Source organism: Typha latifolia, chromosome 4 (genome assembly GCF_019914945.1).
Source record: "Typha latifolia isolate L0001 chromosome 4, TyphaL0001v2, whole genome shotgun sequence".
Classification (NCBI taxonomy): Eukaryota; Viridiplantae; Streptophyta; class Magnoliopsida; order Poales; family Typhaceae; genus Typha; species Typha latifolia.
In genome coordinates this window covers 3,945,079-3,973,068 of record NC_133089.1, presented here as the reverse complement: position 1 = coordinate 3,973,068, position 27,990 = coordinate 3,945,079, and the positions used below count along the sequence as shown (strand labels likewise).

The following is a 27,990-nucleotide window of genomic DNA, read 5'->3' as shown; positions in this document are numbered from 1 at the left end:
CAGGGAGGCTTTGTCCGGCTGCAGAGCCACTGCAACTAGCTAGCACAATGTGCATGTGGCACGCCCAAAGCCTGCTAGGCTTGGCTTGGGCACGAGATAGGCCACAACATGGCCAATTGCATAATGCCCCAAAAATTTATTTTATTATTATGAATTTCTTAAGGGTCTGGTTTGTTACATAAATATATGTTTAGAATTAAAAAATATATATATATCAAACAAGGGTACCAATCTTTTACTTTTATATATTTCGCGACCCGTACAGTATTAAACTATCCGAGTTAATCTCACTGATAACCCTAACAATTTCCTTATGTGCAGCAGGACTCTTCAAAATCCCAGCATGCGACACGCCACGAAACTTAATCACCTTTAAATCCTGACCCATCGAGGCCGACCCCGACCACTCGGACTCGAGCCTCAACAAACTGTTCAAATTCACAGTCCCGTCCCCATCGCCGTACACCACATCAGGCTGCACATCGAACCCACCCATCCCGTACACCAAGCCCTCCGCTGTATCGACCCCATGGCCCACCATGCACGTAATCGGCACCTCCGGCTCCACCAACTCCTCCACCAGCGGCAAAATCCGACCCTCATAAGGCCCGACCCCTTCCCCAAATCCAATGTCCTTCAAAAATTCCGCCATATCCATAGCCGAATAATTCTTACCTCCGTTGCTCGACATCACTAGGGGCTTTCTGCCGAACGGTTTAGGCGACGGCAACAGCCACAGGTTGCTCTCCGAGCTCCGCTGCTCGCCTCGCACTAGCAGAGGATCGACAAGGGGGACGCCGAGCGTGTAGCCCGACGCGAACGTGAGCATCTCGTCGACGGTACCGCCCCAGGGCACGGAAAGCGCAATAAGGTGTTTGACGTATTGCCTACGCCAGGAGGGCGGATTGCGATTCAAGAGCTGGAGCGCAAAGAGGCCCCCGAGACTGTGAGCGATGAGGATCACTGGTCTGCCGCCGTTGGTGGAGTTGCTTGCGGATTCGATTAGATTTTTGAGGTCTTGGAGGTATCGAGTGCCGACTTGACAAGGGTGGCTCCCGTGGGCTAGACCGTACCGGAAGTCGTATGGGGCACCGAAAAGGGTGTGGTTTTCTTCGTACCCGATTTGCTCCAGAGATGTTATGAGGGTGCCCATGTATTCCGAGATATGCCTGCGCATATATCCGGGATTAACACTACCACTGCAAAGAAATTTGTTAGGAGTGAAAGATCGAACTTCTTATTACTTGAGATGCGGATCAAGATAACGAATCCCCTGCGTTGAGCCAAAGTAGGGGACTCGGGTTTCGACGCCGGGGGCGTTCCGGTAGTCGTCGAGCTCCGGGTGGTAGTAAAGCATCATCCTCTCGGCAAAGCACTTGGTGATGGGAGCCACCACCACAGAAGGATCGAACCATATCCTAAACCACTCATTCCTGCGTCTTACATACGAGAGCTTGCAAAATAGGCTCGATGGCTTGTACTCTGAGCTCAGACGTGCCTCCAGTTGGTTTCCGCCATTCCCAGGTATTAGTATTATAGGGTGGAGTTGTTGCTCACTGCTTGCAGAGGACAAGGGTATGTGAAGTGAGAGAGCCATGAAGAGGAGGAGAAGGGTGAGAGCTTGCATGGCTCCTTAATTTTGTTTCTCTCTCTTTCTCTCTCTGGATTAGATGTTTCGGGATACATTTGGATAGGTGGGTAAGGTGGGGGTTTTGTGTGGTGAAGGGTTCTTTGGGCTACTTGGGAACTTTGTAGCCATAACTACAAGCCAGTGCATTTGAACCTTTGGTTTGCGTGTGTTAAAAGGATCCTAAATTAAAATAGGTACATTTCTGGGCCTACTTGAGCCTTATTGATCCTGGGCCTAAAAGTTGGGCCGACTGTAACATAAATTGTAGATAGAATTGACTTGTGTGGAACAAGGCTTTTTTTTTTTCTCTTATCTTTTCTTAATGATTTCTAGACAATACTTATATTTGAGCCCTTATAGTACGCCATGAGAATTAGTCCATTCAGGAGAAAATTCCAACTCTCATGGATTATTGACTTAATTTTGTCGTTGGAAATAAATGAGTGTTACCGAGTCTTACAATTTTTTTAATGGAACCCCTAAAAGAAATATTGATGATGTTAAATGATTCGTCTCTAGTGTGACTTATAAAGCTATTAACATACTATCGACGGTAACAAAGATATCCAATTGGACAACTTATTAATTAGTCGATCACTGATAGAAAACTCTTCTAGATTTTTTAAGATTTGGAGGATATTTACCGTATCAATTCAAGTCGTGTCTTTTTTATACGCGTTCTCTTAATTTCTAATAGTAATTATAAAATAAAATTTATATCAACAAAGACTTATTATACGCTAAAACAAAAATATTGTCATCCAAGTTGACTATATTCTTGTCATCTTATGAATTCTTAACAGAAAATGAATAACAAAGAAGTTATTATATCTCTATTTCCATCATCTTCATTGACGTGGGGACAAAATAACGTAGCTCTCCGCCATGACAACGAGTTCTTCCTTAGAAGAAGTCTCTCCTTGTCCTTGGTAAGAAGTCCTCCGTATAACCCATCAAAGCTCTATATAGACCTACTTCAAATCCAGCACCTCAAAAATATATCTCCTTCCCTTCCAATATACATCTCAATTTGTATACCTCGCTGCCATGTCCATGAGCAAGGGCATGAAAGCACTTAGCATACTAAGTAAGTGCATCAAAGCTCCAATTAAAGCTCTGGGCCGGGCCAGAGATTTCTATGTCAACAGTCTGAGTGGCTGCTCCGGCCGGGCCCAACAAGCACAAGTCATGGGCTTGGGCCGTGGAATGGTTTCCCGGAGCCAGAGCAACGCCTTCTACCGGTCGGCGACGAGCAGCGGCGATAACGATGCCCGCGAGCTCGTCCGGGCAGCTTCCAAGAGGAGTTTGGGCCTGAGCTCAGCCCGGCCTATGAAGATCGCCGGAGTGGGTCCCCGGAGCCGGAGTGTGGCCATTGCAAGGATAGAGAGGATTGATGAAGAGGAGGATTGTAGTGAGTTTGGTGAGGATAGTAAGATTGGCTCGTTCCCAAGAAGCCATAGTTGTGGAGTTGTGAGCAAGGGTGTAATTGCTTGATGAACTGTCCATCTTAATCATTAATATGAATTTGGGTTTTTTACTACTTTTCAAGTGGAATTTTATTTTAAAATTTTTACAAATCACTCCCTATATTTTATCTATTTTATAATTTACACCTGTGTCTAATATTTTTGTAACTCGACTATCTACTTTTTTTTTTTTATATAATTCTCATTTAACACTCTCTATTAGTTTAAACGGTACCAGAAAAGGAATATTTTATTATAATATATGAAATAATTTAAAAATATTTAAATTATTCATGATTTCTTAAGATGAGAGGCAAAGAGGAAGAAAAAAGAACGGTGAGAGTATTTTTGTAATTTGATTGATATTAGTTAGTCAAAATAATGTCAATGTATTAAACAAAAATTATAAAGAAAAAATAGAAATCGATTTACAAAATTATTAAAAATGAGATAAAATATAGGGTGTTGTTTGTAAAATACTCTTTTATTTTTAGTAAGAGTATGATTATCTTTTCTTATATTATTATCATTTTTAAACGAATAAAAATAAATTCAACCGAGGAATAAGTTCGCTCGTCAAGTTTGCCCCAGATTAAGGGGCAAAGCTGCTGACTTTTTGTCGACTAAGTAATCAGAGATATATCCTATTGACTCCCCCAAATTGAAACCCCAATTTGGGCAATCACTTTTCCGGGCTAAATGATTGACTAGCATCTTATAATTACGGCACTGGGGCCTGTCTAAGAATACTAAGTTCTATGACTTTTGGAACCTAACAGTGGAAGCCCTTTTAAGGCGCTTTCCTCTCATCCTTTTAAGTGACTAATTTAAGATGAAAGGAGAATATATTATGTCCTTTTAAATATTATTTAAAATGGGATAATTATAACTAGATTTATTTTCAAATAAACCACCTCATTTATTTTTCGTGGTATATCAATTCCTTTAATTATGTAAAAATACTTAAATTAGTTATTCAAATGTCATTAACTCTTTTAAATTAAATACTACTAATAAGTAGACTCGTAAATGACAAGTTTATTAGTTGATCAACAAATACCCACTAGTTTTTATGTATTATATTTTTACTCCTACTATATAATTTTATTTACTCATCTATGACATTTAAGAGAATGTTATAAAATACCTTATAGTACAGTACACTTTAAGTGTCCAGTACACTTTAAAATTTAAAATACAAAATTATGTGTGTTTTAGTACGTCTAATAAAACTTGGATTATCTAATCATCCAAGTGTTGGAGATATTGGGATACATAAAAGAATTAGTCCATTCAAAAGATGATTTCACAAGGGGATGGCATTTAAATAATTTGCAATTATATTATTATTATTATTATTATTCTTATTATTTCAAAACGAGTGAGCTACCAAGATAGAACATATGAAATCGTTGACTGTCACACTAAGCCACGATTGACGGGGAAAAAAAAAGAAGTGCTCTAAGAATCGGTCATAGTCTACTCGCGTAAGAATTAAGTTCTTTTTCGATTAATTTGTCCTGATGGAACTCTAAATCTCAGAGCGTCCGTATTAATAATAATGGCATCTCATGAAAACTTTGGAAATATCATTTGAGTTGCCAAACAGTTTAGGTGCAGAAAAAAGAAAATCTTTTGAAAATATCATTCAAGTAGGATTGCTTAACTCTTTTGAATTGGAGGCATATCAAAAGTCAAAATAACTAGTTGACTACGCGGTATCCTCCGAGTTGGTCAAAATCTAAATCCTTAGAAGTAGTCCATTCGGAGTGTCTCTTTCGCAAAGTCTTCTCTTCATAATTCCATTCCACACAACACTATAAATATATACATATCCATCCCTTAAACGAATCAATTCATAGCTCACAAATTCCAATTTCAAATCTCCAATCTCTCTCTCTCTCTCTCTCTCTCTCTCTCTCTCTCTCTCTCTTCCTCTTCTCTCCTTCACCTCTAATATCTTCGAGCACCTAGCAGGCTTGCAACCATGTCAGTAACTGTTAGCAAGGAAACTAACAAGTCATCTAACATACTAACCAAGTATGTAAAGGCTCCTATAAAAGCTCTGGGCCGGGCCAGGGACATCTATGTGAATGGCATGATGGGTCTGGCGGACAGGGCCCAGCATGGGCCGTCGAAGGGTTTGGCCGGAGGGATGGTGTCGGGGATGCCCCGGAGGAGTGGAAGCCGAGGGTTTTACCGGTCTGGCTCCAATAGCAGCAGCAGCAGCAGCGAGGACGATGTCCGAGAACTGATACGGGCTTCGTCTCGAGGGAGTATAGGCCCAAGAAAGGCCCAGCCCAACAAGTACGCCGGAGTGGGTCCCCGGAGCCACAGCGTGGCAATCTGTAGAATTGATGAGGAGGAGCCTTGTGAGTTTGATGATGATGTCAAGATGGCATTGGGGCCAAGGAGCAGGAGTTGTGCTGTGGTGAGTGAAGGAAAAGTTGGGACGTTCGATTAAATAAATGTTCATGAGAGAGAGTATGGACATCTATCTGGTTATAGCCATTGATATAGTAAACTTCTGTAAAATTAATTTTTGAAAGTATAAATTTTTTTTTATTTATAAACCTTTGTGGAGGAAGTTATAAAGTTGTTATTATAACAGTTGTTACACTATTGCTCTCTTTCTTCCTATTTCAAATTGTCACATTTCTTCTCTGCATGTACATGAAATTTAAGCTTTCTATTCTCTCAGTGCAAGACAAGGGGTAGAGAAAAATAAAATAAAACTCAATACTATCTCAATTAAACCGGTGTCACTGGAAGTCAAAACTGGAAACACTTTTTTAAGACCTTGTTTATTTATGGAATAAAAATAACTTTTTTCAAATAAGTTATTTTATTCTAGTGCAGTAACTAACAACAACTCTAACTTTTTTTTGATATACTAATTTACTGCTCCTCTTATTTCATGCAACTTCTAAAAATCAATTTAATAAAAATTTTAAATTATTTTTTTGCTTATAGATTAGACGACACTTAATTTCTATTATTACTTTACATCCAATCAAAAGTATTTTTATTATTTAATTTAGGGATTTTTACAAATTATACTCTATATTTTATCTATTTTATGATTCGCACCCCGTCTTTAGAGATTTTATAACGCGACCCCTCATTTTTCATAAAATATTTATTTAATACCCTGAGTTAACTTAACCTAACTATAATCAAACTGAATGATATCAGAAAGAGAATATTCTGTTATAATCCACTATGTAGTTTATAATATTTCTAAATTACCCTTGTACTTATCTCTAATTTTATTCATAATTTGAATATCCATACTTATTGCTTTTTCTCAAACTATGGAGAACATCACCTAAATGCTAAGCTAATCTTAGAGCTTCCAAATTACAAGCCATGGAGATCTTAGAGCTTCCAAATTACAAGCCATGAAGATCTTATAGCTCCCCAAATGCCAAGCTGATTTTGTTGCTTGCGACCTCAAAGATGAGGAGGGAGATAAAAAAAAATTTGAAAAAAGATGGAGAAAAAAAAAGTTTGAGCTAGAAAGATGGAGAAAAATAGGTAAAGTTATACATAGTAGGAATTTTGGAGGATTCTTGTAGGTATAGGTTTTGATATTATAATTTTGTGAAGTAGAATTTAGTTATAAATAAGAAGATTTAGATTTTGTGGGGTTAGAATTTAGTTTTGGGGAAGAAAGATTTTTTGAGGATTTAAATTAGATTAGAAACTTTTAAGGGTATTTTAATAATCTTTGAACTAAAATCACATAAACTATATAACATGATTAATGTGAGTTAACTAAAGTAACATTGAGATGTTAAATGAACATTATAGAAAAAAAATAAAGGGTCGCGTTATAAAATCCCCAAAGACGGTGCAAATATCAAAATAGATAAAATATAAAGTGTGATTTATAAAAACTACTTTAATTTAAAATATTACCAAATTTTAATACAAATTCAATATTTTTTATTATTTTAATATCAACATTATATTACATCACATGTCATTATTACTTCTTAAACTGATTTTAACTCTCTTCTTCTGATATTAAATATTAAAATAGCTCTTCTAAACTTGACCTTATTCTAGTAGTATACTAGTAGTTTGGTCAGCAGAAGAAAACTGCATCGATGATAAATCAAAAGGTTGCAATCTGCTGTGTTGTATAAGGATTATAAAGTATATATTGTAGTAACCGGTGAAGAATCAACTAATTTTGAGAGTAAGTTAAGATGGCCAACATGCATTATTTGACTTGAATAGAGCGGTTCTAAGAAAACACAAACAGTGACGTGAATTCTCTATACATACTCTCCATGGATGAGTCTTATGACCAACAGCCAAAATGTACACAGGAAAAGGGGGTCACTATAACAGCAGGCGATGCATGTTACGCTGTAACGATAAAAGAGCAAGAGTTATAGTTCTTGAATCCAGTGTCAAATTAATCTCCCGCGAACAAGTACAAAAAAGAAGGTAGAGGTTGGAAAGAGATTCACTTTGCTCCATCCCTCAATGAGAGCACCTAACACCAGTCTGAAAAACTTGGACAGATCTCATTCAAATGGTACTGAATAATCCAGTCACATAACATATACTCGCCATTTTGATCATAAAGAAGGCCCGGCTGCCTATTACATAATAATGGACAAGCTAGATGCATTATATCTGGTTATACGGGCTGTACATCACAACAAAAGCTCTTACAATGCATAATTAAACAGGCAAGCAAAACTTGGTAAGAATATGAAATCAGTGATCATCACCACCTGCACAGGAAAGAATATCAAAAAAATATCGCATGACTACCACTGCTGCAAAAGCAGTCAAATCTTTCTTTGGCTAGTGTTATTTGCATTCTCTACCACTGACCATCAATGCTATTTTATCTCGCAATTTACTTGTCACGAACTTCTTTCTTTGGAAGTAAGTCATGTCTCCTCAATCTTAGACGAAATCTTCCACCTGCACAAAACCACAATGCCTATTAGGTCAACTAGAGTTACTAAACAATCATATAAGGACAAATTGGTAGTACACAGAAGAAAGGGGTCAATTGAACATGATCACTGTTAGAGAAGGCGTACCTTGAGGATTTCTTGACAAGAACTTCAATACCTCATCAATCATTATTACCTGCAATTAGGACACAAACATGATGGATCAATATTTACAAATAACAACATGAAATCGAGTACAAGCATGCATAATGGCAGTTGAAAACTTTTATTGCTATGTGACTGAGCTTATCATTGAAACAACAGCAAGTAGAGAAAATCTGCAGTAGTGGATTGACCTGAATTGCCATGGATCATGTAGCTAGATTGTTTTTATATACCAAATTTTATGTTCTATCTGTGTCAGCATCTTTATCTGACAAGAGTAATCCTCATCCAGAAATATTACATTACAGGCAGTTAAAGACCAGTTAGTTAAAGTGAAAAGTTTATCAATCATAAACAACTGCAGATGAGATGCAAGTTCCATAACTATATCATCTTTCCATGATATCTATAATTTGCCTGAACGTATAGAAAAACCTACTGACATTTTAGTAATAAATTGTTGATTCCTGAAGCATGTCATTGAAACAAGAATATATTTTTACTATAAATACGATGCCAGAAAATAGCATAACCTAATAGAACTATGGTGCTTAATTACTTAATGCCATGGAATTATGCATCTTGCTGCAGCAAACCAATTTAGGTCATGTACTTATTGATTCATGACACATGCTCACAACCTCTCAATTGGTTTCATAGGTAAGGAAGAAATGTACTTGTAATATAGTTTCATATGTAATAAGAAAATGTAAGATTCACCACAGACCGTTATTAATGATGAGGGGGATGCCAAATTTCTATATAGACATGGGTGAGCTACTCAAACAACATATATGGTTCTTAACATATAACTACTAAGAAATTCATTTAGCAGGACATATTAGAGTTTAGAAGCGATTACTGAATGTGCAATAAGGAAGAAAACATATTTAAGAATTATGAGGCAGACCATGATGACAATTACTGCATGACTCGATAGTTGAACTGCCATTTTTGAAAGAAAATAACATGAATAATTAGTTCTACAGACTTTTAGACACTATGAACATTGCAATAATAGAAGATCCAAACCTAAAATGGGTTTAGAGAAAAGAGAGGATTTTGGTGAATGTATTTTTTTATGATGAAAGAGGGAGCTAAGCCCTATTTATACATGGTCACCACAAAATAAGATAAATAAATAATATAATCTAATAACTCTAATAAACATGATTATCACATAGGTACATTTGTCCATTTTAATACAGGATCTCGTTCTTATAATAAAGATGAGGATATTAAAATATTAAATAAAAAAAAGCTCATCACCCAATTATACTATGATATAGAATGAATAAGAAAGAAACTCTGAAATACTAACAGGAAAAGAGAGATAGAGAACAATCCTCCATTCTGCCCAAGATAATGGAGTAACCTACAAAACAATGAGCATAACTTCCATTAGATTTTTCTCCAAGCACTTCCATCCAATAACCAACTTCCAAAATAATACCAAAGTAAAGTTGAATCAGGAAAGGACAAAAAAGGACAAAAAAGTACAAAAAACTAAGGGGACTTACTGAGAAAAGCACTGATAGAGGTTCAACATATAGGATTAGTATATGCAACAACATTGTCAGAAATATTGATCCAACAAGCCATAGATTACTCCATGGACGAATGACACTGGAAAATGAAAAAAAAAAGATGATTAAGATTTCTGTTGTAACAATTAACTTACAGTTAGTATATTTTGCATGAATTTAGAATGCGTAAACGAAGACTTCAATGAGGATTTCCGGAGTGAAATCATGTGATAAGCCCACAATCAGCAAATTTCATGGATAAATTAGTTGAAGTTCTGCTGAATCTAACATCTGTAAGATTATTCTTGAAGATATTACTATTGAAAAAGTCTCCATTCCCCATAAAAACTGCAGACCAATCAGATCCATATTCCACACTTGATGCAGTACAAGTTTCTTTCGATGAATAAAAAGCTCCTTCATGCTTTATATTTGACAAGTTCAAGTTCAGATTATACTACAGTAATTGACTCGATCACCAAAATGAGCTTGTTTAGCTGCTAAAATCAACAGCTGAACCAATTGCATGATTACATCTGAAATTCAAGACAGAAGTACTAAATGCTGGTCTCTGAATTTATGTTATATGTGCAATAACAAAATGTTATTGATTGACTTGCACTACTGATATCGTAAGATACTAATTCACCTAAAGTACATGAGGACGGACTTCAGGAAAAAAAAACAATGTGGTGTAAACATCTCTTCTAAGTTTGTCCACGTATGTGTTGCACATTTACAGAGAACTAACTATGTCATAAGCAAAAAAAAATTAAGAAAGGAATGTAGAAGGGATGTGACCAGCATGTCCATAAGAAAAGAAAACAACAAGCCCAAAATAACAGAAGAGAGAATCACAGTAATCATAATGCAAGCATAGATAAATACAAAATATACTATAAACTGAAGTATCCCCAGCCCAAGCGAGATGAAAATATGAATATGAGCACTGAACAATATCTCCATAAAACATAATTACTTACAGGAGGGATTGGTTTTCACTCAAGTTATTTAAAGCATTAAACATCTCCACAACAACAAGCACTGTCATTGAAACAGTTGATGGATGACGATCATCAAATATACTGCACGGATATGTAGTTTGTCTAGTTGAACAAGAATCAAAATTGACCTGATATCATCAAGAAAACTAAGTCAATATTCTGCTGTGAAGTCAATAAGGAAATGCTCAGAAACTATGAAAAGCTAACTACATAGCAGGTAAACATGAGGGCTGCAGGAAAAATGAAAAAAAAATGGGACAAAAGTGGAACTCATGTTAGCAGATCAGGGCCATTTAGGGCCCATATTGGGGGTGGCCATCTTGAGTCAGACTGTCAAAAGTGGCTTAAAGGCAGTGGTCTGGGCAACTAAGGCTGTGAATGCTAAAGAATTGACAGAAGAATAAAATTATGCATGGAACCCAAAAGTTAAACTTAAATTTCTCCTAAGAACATAAAAGACTTCAGAATCCAACAAAGTTCTGAACAATTAATCTGAACTTCAACGAAAATGTATGCAAGAAAAAAAGACGTATGAAATGCTAAAGTCCAACACCTATCCCTGCTTGGGTAGTCTGAAGTGGATCCCGCCAAACTTCAGTGGCCTAGGGCTTAGATGACTACGGCTGTCATTTTTCCAAGAAAGGAATGATTCACCTTAGTAGTTTTGTTTTGAGAGTTGACCCATAGCTGCCACTCATTTCTTATAATTGCTCAAAATAAGGACTTGGTGGTACTAACATGCTGCAATATCATTAGATTCTCTTTCCTGCAATGATGCATTTATATTATAAACAGACGAGATATTTGAGTTTTTTTTCTAGACTATTTGTCCTATTGAAACTAAATAGTAAATATTCAAATGGGTGAAACCTCAAAATAGTTACAATTCTAGGTGCCCTTGGTTGAATGAAATTTTTAATGGGTTTGCCATTGGATAAACAACTGAGGTAAACAACAAACTTCTACCCTGCAGTGAAGCTGTTAAAGGTTTCAAAAGCTCACTAGGCACTATAGTATAAACTGCTGAAAATGGTTGGGTGGCCGAAAATCTGCCGATTATTGAATGGTGAAAGATAAAACAGCTAAATTTTTTCAGCTTTTCATTGGCAGCTAAGATGGTATTTAATTTTGGATCTTACCAAAAAGTTTCCAAGCGGAAACTTTACAAAAACTACAAGATATTAATTTCATTCCAGTGACATAAAGAGTGACCGATAAAATAGCACTTCAAGCATGCAGATGCTCATATGACTATGTATAATATTCGAAGGACAAGTACTTAATTGCAGATGATGAGTAATTTCAACAAAATAAAGGAAAGTTACCATGCCTTACCAATTCATTATATGGCAATTTGGGACCATTGTCAGAATACACAAACCACCAAACAAACCCCGCAATAGTGGCAAGACCAACATAAGCTGCATCAAGATTACAACAAACTTATGACGTGGTATCTAATAGAAAAGATGAATCAATTCTGTAGCAATGAAAAATATCAGACTTTGTCATTTATTATTACTTTAATTATAATATCTATCACTTAATGCATGATAGATTGCTAATAGGTCAAACAAATATTAAAATTCCATTATGTGATGATCGTCAACCTAAGGGGCATTTATCTTCCATTACCACCTCTTTCTTGGTCTTAGTCTTCCCATTGTGACCTTAACTTTAAAGTTGCCTCCCTTTTTGTGGTGCTTACTTACCCTATCAACAATACAATACCTATTGCCTATAGTCTCTCATTTTATTTTTGCTAGAATAATAAAATATAAAACCATCATTACCAAACAGATTAAGCTTAAAGTAGCACCACTTGTTTAGCCTTAAACAGTTCTGTAAAGCTACACTACTAGAGGGGAGGGGAAAGTACGAAAAGAAGATTTGTCACAATATCCTTTAAAATTGTCTATCCATCAAAGAAGGCTAAGCAAGTACTTTCCCTGCATGATTCTGCTTTGGGCTGGATGGTGATGCTATGTCAGCATTAAAGTAATAATAATCAGTTCAAGTTTAAAAATTTTGTGCACCTTCTTTAGTAAAGTTCTGATCACTTCAATATTGTTAGGAGAAAGCTTGCATGTTGAACAGTACTTACGCAAAATAAGGAGACAAAACAATAGCAGAATAGAGAATTACAAACAATCTGTAATTGCGTATATATCTAGGACATACCTCCAATTACCAAGTAGCGGAAAAATAGCCATCCACTGACTACAGCTTCATTAACCTAAAAAGCCAAGAAAAAGCATCAGAGATGGTAAACTCCACCACTAAAAATCATTACCTTAGACCCTCTAATATGACATATATGACAAATCAGCAAAGAATGGAGAAACTTTTATGACTGAACAAGCTCGACTGAAAGATGTAGACTTATGGTTCTATCTGTAATGAGATATTTATTCACTTGTTCAACTGTGTCTATGCATTAAATATGCCTGGAAGCACATGAGTTCCTTTTGACACAGGCATCAAATGATGTTTGATAATTACTTTGCTAAGCTATAAGTTAAGAGATGAAGAGATGATAATGAAACCATACAGCAGGTGTATGCAACTAAAAAACACAAAAACAAGGTTGGATCTTTTACTTTTTTGCATATGACCACCTATATTTCAGCCCCATTATGAAAAAAACTCCTTGTGACATATATGCAACTCAAATCCTTTTCAGGTGTATATAAAGAAAATCATATCCCGTTATTTCAGAAAAAGGATTCTTGATAGTCAGTAGAGTTCTTTGACTAAAATGCCCATCCTACCCTTTCCCATCTATGGAAAGAAGTCAAGAACCATATGAAGGGCAGTAGTCAAAATAATTAAATTAATTAATTATTCTGAGTGAATACATAAATGCACCTGAAAAAAGAGTCACTTTGGGACTATTAAAAAAGGTTTCTCAAATAAATGAAAGCGTCACTATCACTGTTATACACAAAATGATGTTAATTGATGCTCTGATCCCTCAGCAATGAATGATGCTCTAAGATGACACACTTGACACTTGACAGCCATCTAAGCAAGATCACATCTTGCTAAGATGCTCACATAATGTTTGTTCTCTTGCTAAAATGCTCACATAATGTTTGTTCTCAAGATCTGACCTCAGCAACGAATGATGCTCCAAGATGACACACTTGACACTTGACACTTGACAGCCATCTAAGCAAGATCACATCTTGCTAAGATGCTCACATAATGTTTGTTCTCAAGCTGACATTACAGACATTCAAGCTTATCCAAAGATTCAAATCCATTAATCCGGTTAATGACAAACAATAGGGTGACAACATTACAAAGCAAATTATCATCAGTTAGATCATAAACTAGCAATATATGTTGGTAATCAGAGTCATTTATACCAGTCAAATGTACTTCAAATCAACCCATTCGGCAATGTTCAAAGTAGTCGTATTACTAAATTTTCAAATACAGTAATCGTACCTTACGAGGCTTAGTCGTCATCACATTACTATCAGGCTTATTAAAACCAATAGCAGTTGCAGGCAAACCATCAGTAACCAGGTTCACCCACAGGAGCTGGACCTGCAGAACATAATAATAAATAGGTAAAAGTTATTTCAATACTTACTGCTCTTAAAGAAAGTACAGGAAAGGGTGTCTTGTAACAACAATAACACAATTAAGTGCTAGGCAAGAAGATAATAACCATAAGGATAAAGAGGAGGAGGTAGAAAGGGGAGATAGTTACTGTAAAGTAATTATAGAAACACAATGTATGATAGATACTAGAAATGGATAAAAGGTCTGAGAGCATACAGGTATTAGAGTGTCAGGCATTCCAAGCACCGCTGCCACAAAAATACAAACTACCTCTCCTATATTTGAGGATATCATGTATCGGATAAACTGCTTAGTGTTATTGTATATGGCCCTTCCCTCGGCAACAGCCTATTGAAAAATGATATTTAAAATTAAGTTCGAAGGCTCATCTTTCACAAGATTTAATTGTATGTAATTTTGAGAAACAAAAGCTATTCAGAAGAAAGGAACTTACAGCAACAATTGAAGCAAAGTTGTCATCAGCCAATACCATATCGGAAGCACTCTGAAAGTTTTACACAATATCTCATTATGATATCCTATATGAAGAATTGAAGCAGCTCCATGAAACCGACACATTTAGATTAGGCATATGTAACAAGCTCCATGAATATTGTTAGATTTCTCAAATATCCACAAAATAAAATATAACAATTAAATCAGTTATAATGACAAAACAGGAAAAGAAAATGTCCAATTGGTCATATAGGAAGAGGTAGTTTCTCCTTGTTGACCAGGAAATATTCACATATAAATCACAAAAGATCACAATGAAATTCCAACCTTACATTGGGAACCAGCTATATTTATCAATCTAAAGTGTAACATTGTCTTGAAAACTTGCCGCTACTTATGAGTTATGATTGTCCATCTTCTGATGATCATCTTTCCCCTGTGGCCCAGTACCTTATTTGCAGGGAATTTCTGCCCTTCATAGACATTTAAATAAAAGAAACTACTGCTTCAACATATATCAATATTTATCATGGCTCTATCAGTCAAATAGGCTGTGTTATCAATACTCACACTTTTCTAGTATCAATAAAGTACTAGTGTGTGTTAACAAGCAATTCATATAATTTTGCTTATGAAGTTTAGCTTTTAAGATATATCTACCCTTTGACCTGCAATTATTGATCAAATACTGGCGGGATTTCATTTGATTCATTGTCCAAATTTAGCATGGTCTCTTTCATTCAGAAAGGAAGTCATCATGTGGCCATGAAACACCATAACAAGCTAAAGAGCAAAGTCTTTGCTCCTTTACTTAAGAACTGACGAATGAAATTGAAAAAAGGAGGATGTTTTGAGGATATTGTCATCTATGTCCTGTATGGCCAACGCATACGTGTAATAAGTGTTCTGATTCGCTATCAAAGGCTGTAGCATTAATTCACTAATAAAGTTCTGATTTGCACAAAGAAACCCTTTCCAAGCATAAAATTCACCACTCAAATAATTAGCTTGACTACAAGGATCTTTTTCTCTCCGAGATGACATGATTATCCAAATAACTAATGTTTTTCCCTGGCTTTAACAATTACTTCCCTTGTTAAATATTATCATTGACCCTAATATACCATTTTGTTAATGTACAGTGTTCTTTCAGAGTACTAAAAACTATAAAGGAAGTAATAAAGATTTTTACTTTCTTTATACCAAAGCATGCATACCTTAGCAACTGCAGTTCCTGATCCCATTGCAATTCCTATGTCTGCTTTCTTCAGAGCTGGTGCATCATTGACGCCATCACCGGTCATTGCGACCTTGTAGATGACGAGTTACATGGTAAAATATTTGTCATTTTAGAACATCTCATAAAAGTACAAAAATGTAAAATATTTGAGGCTGCTTAATTTCCTTTCGAACAATAGCAATGCAGGTAAAATAGAGAAATATATAGGTAATGAAGTCTAAGAGCATAGTGGAACAAATCCAAGGTATGTGATTTGAAAACATTATTTTGTTATTCTTGTAATTCTCTTATGCCACTAACAGCATGTGTTTCATGCAAAAGAAATTCCAATCATATTAGACTTAAACCACTAGATATAGTTAGAGAAAATTAATCACTGTGTGAATGAACTAAATACAAACATTCTGATCGACAGTTCTAAATGAGGTTAGAAGCTTACCACTTCATTCTGATTTTGCAAGGCTTCAACCAGCATCTTCTTGTGAGAAGGTTCGACCCTATCATCAAGATAGTATATCTTGAGTTTATAATAGATACAGACGGGATAGATACACAAGAACATATTGATGCCTACTATTTCATATCTAACAATATGGTCGACAATATTAACAACAAAATGGACTTTTGAAACTGCATTATATTCCAAGGATAAAGAATATTTAGGTGAATACTAATGGGAAGCCATCTTAAAGTGGAAACAAGTAAGAAGTTCAGTAAAAACCCAGGCTGATCTAATCATTAATAATAGGAAAAACTAAGTTTCATGGGCAAAATTAACTTATGCAAAAGATACAGGTACAGATAAACAGAACTAGTTGACACCGAATAGTATTAACATGAAGAAACTACTAAGACCTTTGTACCAATACTAATTTCCCTTCCATTATCTATCATAGAGTCCCCTTCATGAAAAGGAAACAAAATTGATCCTTCCAGGACGAAGAGTCACAGGTGATGACACTTCACTGTTCAAGAGGTTATCACGAAAAATACATAATAAGGCAGTATTATAGTCAAAAGAAAATGATGAGGCTAAGAGAGAATAATTACAAGACAGGAGATTGGAGTTGAAAAGAAAGTCATATGGTAGAGCAAGAATGTAAACCACCTGGTAAACAATACCATCCTTTGCAATGCAGTTGTCCGCTGCAAAGGTGCAAGTTCTTCAAACTCGGATGCTGTATAAGAGTACCCCGTGAAATCATCCAAGTGCTCAAAAGCACCTATCTGCCGACACAACGATTCTGCTGTAGACTAATATATCACAAGATTATTTCCAGGAGAAATATCCTATCCTGTGAAAGTAATAGAGAAAGATGCATACTCCTCTAACCTTATTATCCCCTGTAACAACTATAACACGTATTCCAGCAGACATACAAGATAGCATAGCACTCCGTACTTCCTCCCTTGGTGGATCAAGCATCCCAACCTAAATGGAGAATATAACCAACTGAGACATTGATAGAAACCTCATCAAAGAAGATACTAAACCAATATAATATTTTGAATTTTGATATTTGAAAAGATAGTGGCCATGGCCCATGTAACATGTAAGTCACATAATAACAACAATAACAAAAGGAGCAAGTGTACCAATCCAATGAAAGTAAGGTTCGTCTCATCTTCATGACAAAGAGTTTGTAGGCCCATGGGCATTCGTTTCAATGCCAATGCCAAACATCTTAGGGTGTCTTTTCCTGCAAAACTGGCCATTATATGACATTTTAGCAAATTAAGAAGCAATAAGAATGCCAAAATTGACTATCTTTTTAAGTTGATCATACTAAACAAGACAAAAAGTATAACCATCTAGCAATTAAATTGCATCATTGAAAAAATAAGTACCACTAGATCTCTGCTTCATTGTCAAATCATACATATCAATGAAACGGTATAAAATGAATATTGTAACAAGCTTCAAAGAAACAGGATATTTGCAACAGACACCAAAAATAAGTGCTTCCTGAACTACTTGAGAACAGTTTCAGAGAAGATATTAGTGACTCTCCAAACAAAATTGTGAAGGAAAGCTCCAGATTAAACCGAAACAAGAATCAACAAATTGAAAAGAGAACTCTAAACCAATTTTACTGCAATTACAAACTAAATAGAGGCCCAACTGTGACTGTGACCAACTGCACAAATCGTCTTCATTGGCACTGCTAGTGCCAGCATCCCAGCTATGCAGGGGAGGGCAAGCATTGCAGCCATACCACCATTTATCAGACAGGGTGTTCCTTGACTCAAATAAATAACACCAGGACGGATGGTCCACGTCAGACAAAGTAACATCCTTAACTGATAACAACATAAATTAATACATAATCGACTGAGTCAACTAAAATCTAAAAATATAATGACATGATTTCAAAATAAGAACTTAAGAATAAAAATTGTACTTTTTTATGAAAAAGATAAGCTAACCTCTGGAATCTTGATTCTAACTCATTGCGGATATCTGTGGTTAACGGTACAGAAGAACCATCATCATTGCACAGGATATGCGTACACCTTGAAATTATGCTCTCTGGAGCACCCTTAGAAAACATAATCTCCTGTTGCTTTCTACTACAAAGGACACTCATCATCTTGCGGTCACGGGAGAACTCCAAAACAGAGATCTATTCAAGAATAAATCAGGAAAAGAAGACAGGTACAAGAAATACAGTGAGAAAATCATTCAACTACACAAAAAGGAAAAAAAGAACATCAAACAACAAGGACAAGAACAGGACCTTATCAAAATTATAGTTGGTCATATGTGTATCTCAAAACACTCAATGTTGACAAATAACAGAAAACACAAATAAGAAAAACAAGCTGAAACTTGAAAGTTCCTATTAATTGTATTGACCACAAAAGTTAACTATCCTAAATCTGAAACATTTATTGGACTTTTGGACTCTATTTTTGGTATAGTATCATGGTTTATAGAATTTATTACTAGTTAAACAATGTCAAAATAAAAAAGTTCCTAAACATGATGAAAAGTTTCTGGCAGTAAATAAACAGACAACCAAGTGGCACCATATGTCATAGAGCAAACTTGAGCTGAAATTTAGATAGGATAATGTAATACAAGAAAAGTTTGTACTTCATAGAATAGCATCAAGAAGTAAAACCTTTTTGAACTGGTGCTCCCAATAACGGTTGCAGTACGATGCACGCTCATGCTTACTTAACATATTGAGAGCTGAAGGCATAGAATCAAAACCAGGAAGGCCAACCTGACAAATGTTAATGCTAAATTAGTGCCCTGTAATATACTAGTGAGTTCATTTACAAATATAGTATATATAATGCAATAAGAAGTTGATCATCACATGTACCAACTGACCTTCTCCACAAGCACACGGAGAGCAACTTCAGTGGACTCCCCAATCTTTTCATAAGTCTTCTTGTCAGGATTATATTGTAGTGTAGACTCATTGCAAAGCGCTGAGCACATTGCTATGTGAAGAAGGCATGGAAATTGAGCAGGGAACTCAAGCTGCACAAAGTACAAAATTAAGCATCTATCGACATCTTGAATATTTTATGATGCCACAAAGACTTTATATATATGAACTTTTCTATGTCTACATATCATTTACTTACTAAAGCAATTATGCAATGCAATTTCCAGCATGATTGAGGTATTTGTAGCTCATTGGATGTCTACAGATGTACTAATTACTAAGCAAACAGTGTAGCCGTTTTATGTGCACGTGTAGCATTCTATATTAAGCAAGGAGAATTAGTTCAAGTAAAGAACAGGAAGGGATGCTTCCAGCATAGCTTTTAGAGAGGAAAAAAAAGTGGTCCTCAGTTCTGCTTCAAGAATCAGCTCTGGAAAGGCACAAGGAAGTTCCTGATTTCAATTACAAGGGATTTGTAGTATAAAACAGACCACTTGGACATCCCTTTATGTACTATATATCATAAGCTTATTGAATATGGTACCACATATACAAGTAAAGCAAGAATGAAAACAAAATCAACTAAAAAAATGTTAAATGTTAATTAAGGTAAATATGAGGTCAATTCCTACATCTAGTGGGTTAATATTTTATTTGATTTTTCCTCAAACCTAATTAGCAAGCTATATCTTTTGATGTTATCATGGATAAATAAGCAAGGCAATTGTACCTACCGGAAGGGGTCCCAGCCTAATTTAAGCAAAAATATCACAACCTATATTCCAAGAATAACATAGTGTGGAAAAGCTCAAAATGGAATAAAGATTAACATTTTCACAAATTAAACTCCTCTGGATTAACTGATCCAAGCGTAAATAACCAACCTCAACAAAAATATTTGCACCTAAGATCATGATCACAAAGCAAGCAACTTTCACAAGAAAAAAGAAAAATAAAAGGAGATCACAAGATACAGGTTGCTGCCACATACAATGGAATCTGCATGAAACTTACAAATTTAGAAGATTAGATGACTCGCCATTGTTCTAAAGCTAACATGGACAACTTGATAATCCAAGCTACAGAAGTGGACCTCACGAAACAATCTTGTATAAGTAAACCTGCTTCCAAATAGTAAAAGTGACTATATGGAACTAATACCTGCATTCCTGAAGCATCATATATAAGCCCATCAGGTGCAAATGTCGTTCCACTGACAGAGTACTCATCAGTGATTGAACTTCGATGCACAGATTGAACCACGCAGACCTAGAAACCTAAGAATGTTATTAGTCACCAGTCATGAATGAAATCATGCAAATTAAGCAATTTATTGTCATTATAGTGCAATCATTCTGAGAAAAACAGTAGAATTATATAACGTGGAGCGAAAGAAAGTGGGTAATGATAGGTCCATGAGAATCATTAAAGGTGTTCCAGAAGGCCCCATATGTATCGAGTCAGATATTTTATTTTGATTTAGAAACACAAGAAAGTTGAGAGAGGAATCTTGAAATACCTGAGAAGTACCAGATTAACTATTTGATAGACAGTAGTAGCCAATTGAATACCCAAAAGGAAACTCAGAATCTTTTTGGAAATTAATAAATAATACCCCATAATATATAAGAGGGAAAAAATAATTAAAAATCTACTTCTTGAGTAGTAATGTATCAAATTATCAATGATCCATGGCAATTTCGATTCTTAGTCACTTATTGACTATCCATAAACTATCAGCATATGCCTTTAATTTGGGTAAAAAACCTGTAATGTCATTACTTTTTTCTTTCCATAGCTGGCCAAATGACTATGCGATCATCGTCTACTCTACCTTCACCATTTTGAACCTTATACAGAAGGTTTTCTATACTAGCTCCTTCTGCCTATACTGCAGTTGGAAGACCTAAAGAAGAATTTTGTGTCTTTCTTTGTCAGTAATGGGAGCAATGTTCCCTACCATTGGAAAGATCACCTGCCATTGCCCATTCACAAGAACTCAAATTTATGTCCAACCATCACATGCCAGCAGATGTAGTCACCAACTCATCATCATAGGCACTCAAGAATCAAGATATCGTGTCTGGAGAGGTAGACAGATAGGACATAGTATTTCCCAATCAGAACTCAAACTTCATTGCAAGCCAAAACACCAAGAAAGAAGAAACTTATCAGAGAACTCTTGGATGCCAATTACTTTGCACACATGGAATATGTAGAGGTCTATCTAGCATATGAACACAATAATAAAATCTTAATATCACATAGAAGACATGAGAAAACTACAAGACCATGTTGTAGTAGAAGATACATACCGATGAGTTTATAGGTAAGAAAAATTTATAGAAGTCATATGAAGAAAGTGTAGGGGAAAACCGAAAGGGAAAACATGAAACGACATATACTCCAGGCAAAGAGAATTACTTGAGAATAATTTAGGATTCAGAAATATGATGGCAAAGTTTCAAAAGAAATATGTTAAAAATTGCATGCACAGGAATTATATATCCACCTAAAACATCCCAAGTTCAATTACTCACCTTTAAGACAGACATCATGTTTGTTGTAAGAGTACCAGTCTTGTCACTACAAATTACTGTTGTGCATCCCAAGGTCTCAACTGAAGGTAAAGACCTGACAATAGCATTCAAGCGGGCCATTCTCTTGGTACCCAAAGCTAAGCACCTAATCAAACAAAAAATACATCATAGTTATGCAAAATTCAAATTTTAGTTCACTCAAGTTTAAAAGCATATGATTAAGATGATATAAAGAGATCAAACGGCCATAAGAAAGCAATTACACCATTGTCTAATGCAAATTCAATTGACAACTAATCAGTTAGTTGGTTCTGTTTCTTACATTTTGTGCACATTCAATTTAATAAATGATAGTCAGGAAATAAGGTGACTAATGGTTCAAGTAAATTGTTATGACACATGCAAATTGATACAGAAAAATCCAAAAAGGAGAAGAGTATATATCAAAAAGCAAAATAAATGAGTTTTGACATTAAGAACTACTGCATGAATATGAGTTGCTATATCCTACACATAGTTCCCAGTTTCGGCTGATCTTGCTCCGGGCATAAATCAGCCGATGCAGCAAACAGCACTGCTGCAGAAAGAGAGAGGAGAGGGAGAGAGAGAGAGAGGGAAATATAAAAAGAAAGAGAGGGTGAGGGAGAGAAAGAGGGAAAGATAAAAAAGAAAGAGAATGAGGGAAAGAATGAATACCTCCGACTAACAGTTAGAATGATAGAAAACGAGAGAGGAAGAGATATTTTTACTTTTTAAACTTTAGATGTGAGTAATTATTATTTCTTATTTTCTTATAATTTTTTCTAAATTTTTAGAAATTTTTCAACATTTTTAAATAATATTTAGAATTTTATTTAATTAAAATAGTTCGATCCGATACAAGCGGCCGATATGGCCGATGCGTATTGTTTTTCCGGACGGCCGATCCCGATACCGATTTTCGGAACCTTGATCCTGCAAGTGTGAAACATAACTAAACATTCAAGGAAAGATTGTCTGGAATGATAAAACTTAGCAGAATATCCAAACCTTAATGTTCAAAAGATGCAAATTATGGGATTAATATAATAGTGCAACTGTTTTAAAAAATTGTTGCATGCTAGCAGTGTGACCAAAATAGTGCAAGAAAAGAAAACCATTATCTAGACCACATAATGTGAAACCACTTTCAATCTTTCAGTCAATTCCATCTAAAACCACAAAAACAGCAAAACAAAAATTATAATGTTGAATCCAGTTGAGATTGAGATCAACATCTTCCGCACAGTCCTATGCAAATAAAAGTAGAAATACTTTGAGAGATATTTTAATTTCACTTCGGTTACCTCTTTTATGAGTTATCGAAAAATCTAAACCCTCAACAAGAACAGGTAGAAATGATGATTTAAAATCCATAACATTAACAAAGTAGCTCTACAGACTCCACAGGTGAGGTTCTAAGTTCTATCTTATAAAACTAGCTTGTACATCTAAATGGTTGAGAAAGAAATTTCATTCAACGCCTTCTCAAAGAAGTTAGAAAGATAATGTATTTAAAGGGAAGTTATAAACGACAATTGTAAGCATGTAATATTTCAAGCTCCTTAATTAACATAATTTGATTTAGAAATACTGTAATCTTGAATAATTCCTTTGCCGGAGTGAGCTGTATATAGCTTTCAACAAATTTACCTACAAAACTCCAAAAGAAACACTAAGTGAATTCCTAAACTAAATTCTGAGACCAAAAAGTTTGCCACCTCAATGTCACCTCTTTGCCATATAGTGCCTCTTACAGAAAATTGCTGAGAAGTTTCCCAAATACCCACTTTCTGATACTGTCACCTAGGATAAACAAAACATACTTTCATAGGCCAATCAGGAACTATGGAGATAATAAAAGCTTCTCATCTTTCATATATGATTAGTCAGCAAATAGTGCTGATAGATGCCCTTTACATGTGTGCCTACATTTTAGGAAATAATGTACAACAATACTCTGAATAAGCAGATATTTTCTACATAGATGCAAAAACCTTTCACCAATCAAATGGCACTCAGTTTTAATCACTAAGGAAAATAGGCTAGAACTTGCGTGGCAATAAAATGTATAAGCTGCAGTATAAGAAGCTATGACTTCTGATTCATCAGCTTTCAAAAGAGATTCTTCATATAAATGCATAGGCCAATATAGACGATTACTTCATGAAACAACATAAGCCAACAAACAGAAATATTACATGCATCCTACCAAGAAGACTCACGTTGTCACAACAGCTGGAAGCCCTTCAGGAATGGCTGCAACTGCAAGTGCAACAGCTATCTACATGCAGCAAAAAGCAGTTAAATAACAAAGATACACAATCAGGAGAGGAGGGACGTGGAACGAGTTAAAAAGAGGCATGCCAGATTGGTTGGGAAGGAAGAAAGACAAAGTTATTAATTAACAGAAAAAAGAAAGAAAAAAATAATTTAAAAAATAGTGGAATTCAAGTGAGTAGAATTTATAGCAAAATGAAAGGCCCCAACAATGAGGGACAGATACTACTCTTACTTTTCTTATTGATTCAATTATCTTCAAGACTTCAAAATATCATACTTATCCCAGAAGTAAGATAGAAGGCACTTATCTTCAACAATAAGGGGCAGGTGTTCTACTCTTACATTTCTTAAAAATTCAAATATGTTACTTTGATCGCTTATAGCCACTTAAACACATATTTATTGGTATCCTACTGTATGTGACTTGAAGTCTGATGTAAGAGATAATACCAAACCCTTAGGAAAGAACTTGGCAGCAAGAGGAGAAGAAAAGCACATGCCCACTATCTCCCATCGGTGATCCATCACACCTCTTTAATAAGTACTCAATTTGACAGCTCATAATTCACATTTTATTGAGGAATAAGAGAAACCAGCTCAACCAAAAGTATTCTAACAATTAACACTGTCACATATATTACAAATGCATAGAATATTTGATTTCCTTTGGAGTAGATTTTTTCATACAGGGCTGCCACACATTGGTTGTATAGATTCTTTTAACACAGAACCAAGTAATTTGAGCAAAATAGATGTCAGTCAAAAGTAACTCCGCATGTGCTTATTTTAAAAATGAAGATGAATATTTGACTTCTTTTAGAGTAGATTAGGAAATCCTTGCTAGAGGATGTTCGGAATGTATCTATGGGAAGAAATCAGCTTAAAAAGATATGGTGTGTTGGATAATTAGGTCCAAATACTTTTAGCGTAGAAAAGGAACTTTATAAACTTTGGTAAAAACAACAGAAAAATAGAAATCAAAGATCCAATATAGCAAATAAAGCGGTCAATTAAGCTAACATTTAAGGGGTTTGACAATCTACATTCCATGATTACTACCAAATACGGACAAAAGCACATATATGAAGACCTCTGTTCTACAATGTGATTCATGTCAGCTGTTCTACAATACGGTTCATGCACCTGCATAAGTGGCCACATATGTGTTTGCCGTCTATATACTAGCGCTGGCATAGGGCTAACCCCAAAAGACCAGCATATCGCTTATTGGAATGCTGATATATTATGAGTTTTAACTGAAAATATCAACAGACCTACACATTGTATAGAGAAGTGCAATGGGTCACAAACTTATTGGTCCTATTAACATCTCTATTGGAGTTTGCAGGTGCCTGAGGAATATGGGATTTATTTAGACTACTCGCACTGTTCAACAAAATTATAGATGAAGAACCCCTTTGTGCAGGAGCTCCCTCCAATGCATGTGGCAAATGGAAGAGTAACAAGAAACAACAGAGTACCTTGAAGTAATGGATAGCACCTCTCAGAAAGCCACCATGAGAAGGATCTCGGAAATGACCAATATTTACAACCCAAACAAGAACACAGATCCCTGCAATGACCTGAAAGAGAACAGTTATATAGAATCTATATAGATGAAGAGAGAAATTTGCAATATGGGACTATCAAAACTTGCCACTAAAGAAGACAAGGTCCTCAAAGAAGAGAACCATGAAACAAAATAAGCTTGAAAGGAACAACATGGTAAAGTCATACAACTATGGAAGTAAAATATACCAATACAAATAAAAATTTGGCAATATAAGTTGCTTGTCCATGTACAATTAAAATACATGAGCTGCAAGATCCAAATGCAGTGAATAATGAATCACGATAACCACAAAATAGATTCATTCATAGAGATGAGCAACATGATCGACTTGTGGGTATTCATACAAGCATTTGAAAATCTTCCTGCCAATTTTAGCCTTGAGTCCTCCGAGCATTTTCCAAAGGAGGTATCCTACTAAACAAATTATTCTCATGACTTTTATTCAGAGGTTCAGGCAGCTAGACTATGCAAGGATCTATCTAACACCCATTGCAGACGATCTTTAACAATTATTTCTTTCTAGGAGCATCTGAGAAAAACCTCCACTTTGATCTCCCAAGTATTAACGCCCTTTTATTGAAAACAACAAAATAAAAAAAATAAAGGGCACTTACTTTTGCCAAAAATGTGCCGAACTCATCAAGCTTCTTCTTCAGAGGTGTTGCCTCCTGCAAAGTCATAAGAAATGTAACATAATGAGGGACATGCTGTACGAATAAATAATTAATGTGAAAAGAAAAGATTACACTAGCAAAGTATACAAGATGCAGAGCTAGAGAGAGAAATCTAAACAGCAGGGAAGAAAGAACATGAAACCAAGACATATCAGAAGGTCCTTACGTCTTCGGTTCTTAACATTGCATCACGTATACTACCCATTGCTGTATTAGAGCCCACGCCAATCACAACAGCTCTCGCTCTTCCAGCTACAACAACAGTGCCCTGGATGTTCAAGGTCTCAATTTACATAATATAGTTGCAGTACAACATAATAAAAAAGAAGAGAGCTAGAAGCACAAAAAATATATACATAATATATATATATATGACATAGTTTACTGTGAAAATAAGTCCAGGAGAAGGCATTTCAGCAATTTGACAGTCATAAAACCAAAAAGGAAAGAATAGGAAGTAGAACTACCTGGATACTCAAGGTTAGGATTTATGTTATACAGTTTCAAGTACTTCACAATAGAAAAGAATGAATGGATCTAGAAGCACAAAATATTTGAAAGCAGAAAACTTATCTAGACTTGGAGATATGTAAGTCTTACTACTTTACTGTGCAAATAAATCCAAGAAAAGGCGCTTCAACAATTTGACAAAAAAGAAAATGAAAAGATAAGTAAATACCTACCCAAATAAAGCTGCATAATAGTAACAAAACAAGGTACATAGATAAGAGTAATGATAGAGATCCAGCGCATTAAACTTCAAATCTAAGAGGCATCATTCTAACAAGATTCCAGTTAAGCAAATACTTGAATCAACAGAAAAAACAAGCAACACACTAGAAAAGCTTAAACAACTACAACTACTAGGATATATACGATAAATTCTTTAATGATGAAAGTATGACAGGTTTAGTTTGTATCCAGCAGAAGCAAATGATGCTGAAAGGATGAGGAACATATTCGAGTATTTTTCCTCTCATGAATATAGTTTATAAATATTAATCGAGCTTTATCCTGTATTAAATTATTTGAAAACAACAAACCTTCACAATGATGACCATGAAGTTTCTTCAAAACTACTAAAAAGCGTCCTATATGCAGTTAGTAGAGACTAGGGAGCACACTCTAATGCACCCATTATCAAATAGCTAGTTTCTCATCACTGAATGCAGTTTCAACTAAGTTCTGTTTCTGCTATTTCACTTAAGACGATAATCCATAAAAAATATGAGGTATAATGGAAAAAAAAATACAATCACAGATATTGGCAGGTGATGAGTTCATTTCCAATGTTTATCTAATATGCTGATAACAAAGCAAGGGCTAATCATAGTAAACACTATATGTCACTTCCACTTCCTGTCTTCCTGGCCCTTTACGTCGGTAAGGCAGTTAAGAGGTTGGGTTGATGTATCAAGGTTTTAAGTTCAGTTTGATTTGGGCTTCGGCCGCCGAAAAAAATGTATCGGCAGTTTAGGTCATTGTTTCAGACATTTCGGTGTTTTGTTAAAATATTAAA

At 35.4% G+C, this 27,990-nt stretch overlaps 4 protein-coding genes across 5 annotated transcripts in view; 2 read left to right on the top strand and 2 right to left on the bottom strand.

Moving 5' to 3' along the window:
• Positions 1-212: 212 nt before the first annotated feature.
• LOC140785642 (lecithin-cholesterol acyltransferase-like 1) lies at positions 213-1,749 on the bottom strand. Its single transcript, XM_073133587.1, has 2 exons — positions 1,245-1,749; positions 213-1,169 (listed from the first exon to the last, which is right to left on the bottom strand). The coding sequence occupies exons 1-2, from the start codon at positions 1,625-1,627 to the stop codon at positions 242-244; spliced, it is 1,311 nt and encodes a 436-aa protein (XP_072989688.1). The 5' UTR covers positions 1,628-1,749; the 3' UTR covers positions 213-241.
• A 928-nt stretch (positions 1,750-2,677) lies between these two features.
• Positions 2,678-3,124, top strand: LOC140787715 (uncharacterized). The gene has a single exon (XM_073136804.1). The coding sequence runs from the start codon at positions 2,678-2,680 to the stop codon at positions 3,122-3,124; it is 447 nt and encodes a 148-aa protein (XP_072992905.1).
• Positions 3,125-5,083: 1,959 nt separating this feature from the next.
• On the top strand, positions 5,084-5,560 carry LOC140787712 (uncharacterized). The gene has a single exon (XM_073136800.1). The coding sequence runs from the start codon at positions 5,084-5,086 to the stop codon at positions 5,558-5,560; it is 477 nt and encodes a 158-aa protein (XP_072992901.1).
• A 2,055-nt stretch (positions 5,561-7,615) lies between these two features.
• The window catches only part of LOC140785893 (calcium-transporting ATPase 3, endoplasmic reticulum-type), a 33,378-nt gene continuing 13,003 nt past the window's right edge, over positions 7,616-27,990 (bottom strand). Inside the window, exons 11-35 of one of the 2 annotated variants that reach the window (XM_073133983.1) lie at positions 26,638-26,739; positions 26,412-26,465; positions 25,706-25,807; positions 24,167-24,225; positions 21,924-22,068; positions 20,545-20,652; positions 19,323-19,475; positions 19,108-19,212; positions 18,410-18,606; positions 17,579-17,690; positions 17,316-17,414; positions 17,091-17,236; positions 16,422-16,479; positions 15,960-16,052; positions 14,741-14,791; positions 14,503-14,634; positions 14,167-14,268; positions 12,895-12,949; positions 12,049-12,134; positions 10,693-10,841; positions 9,704-9,809; positions 9,505-9,558; positions 8,166-8,214; positions 7,951-8,043; positions 7,616-7,847 (exon numbers count right to left, since the gene is read on the bottom strand). In XM_073133983.1, the coding sequence (XP_072990084.1) occupies positions 7,976-8,043; positions 8,166-8,214; positions 9,505-9,558; positions 9,704-9,809; positions 10,693-10,841; positions 12,049-12,134; positions 12,895-12,949; positions 14,167-14,268; positions 14,503-14,634; positions 14,741-14,791; positions 15,960-16,052; positions 16,422-16,479; positions 17,091-17,236; positions 17,316-17,414; positions 17,579-17,690; positions 18,410-18,606; positions 19,108-19,212; positions 19,323-19,475; positions 20,545-20,652; positions 21,924-22,068; positions 24,167-24,225; positions 25,706-25,807; positions 26,412-26,465; positions 26,638-26,739 (2,385 nt within the window). In that variant the 3' untranslated portion in view covers positions 7,616-7,847; positions 7,951-7,975. Of the gene's footprint in view, positions 8,044-8,165; positions 8,215-9,504; positions 9,559-9,703; positions 9,810-10,692; positions 10,842-12,048; positions 12,135-12,894; positions 12,950-14,166; positions 14,269-14,502; positions 14,635-14,740; positions 14,792-15,959; positions 16,053-16,421; positions 16,480-17,090; positions 17,237-17,315; positions 17,415-17,578; positions 17,691-18,409; positions 18,607-19,107; positions 19,213-19,322; positions 19,476-20,544; positions 20,653-21,923; positions 22,069-24,166; positions 24,226-25,705; positions 25,808-26,411; positions 26,466-26,637; positions 26,740-27,990 lie in introns of both variants that reach the window. The other variant, XM_073133982.1, reaches the window with a different exon arrangement.

Coding starts and splice junctions, on each gene's coding strand:
- LOC140785642 (XM_073133587.1), bottom strand. CDS start 1,627: ATGCAAGCTCTCACCCTTCTCCTCCTCTTCATGGCTCTCTCACTTCAC. Junction 1,170..1,244: donor TATCTTGATCCGCATCTCAA/GTAATAAGAAGT, acceptor ATATATGCGCAG/GCATATCTCGGAATACATGG.
- LOC140787715 (XM_073136804.1), top strand. CDS start 2,678: ATGTCCATGAGCAAGGGCATGAAAGCACTTAGCATACTAAGTAAGTGC.
- LOC140787712 (XM_073136800.1), top strand. CDS start 5,084: ATGTCAGTAACTGTTAGCAAGGAAACTAACAAGTCATCTAACATACTA.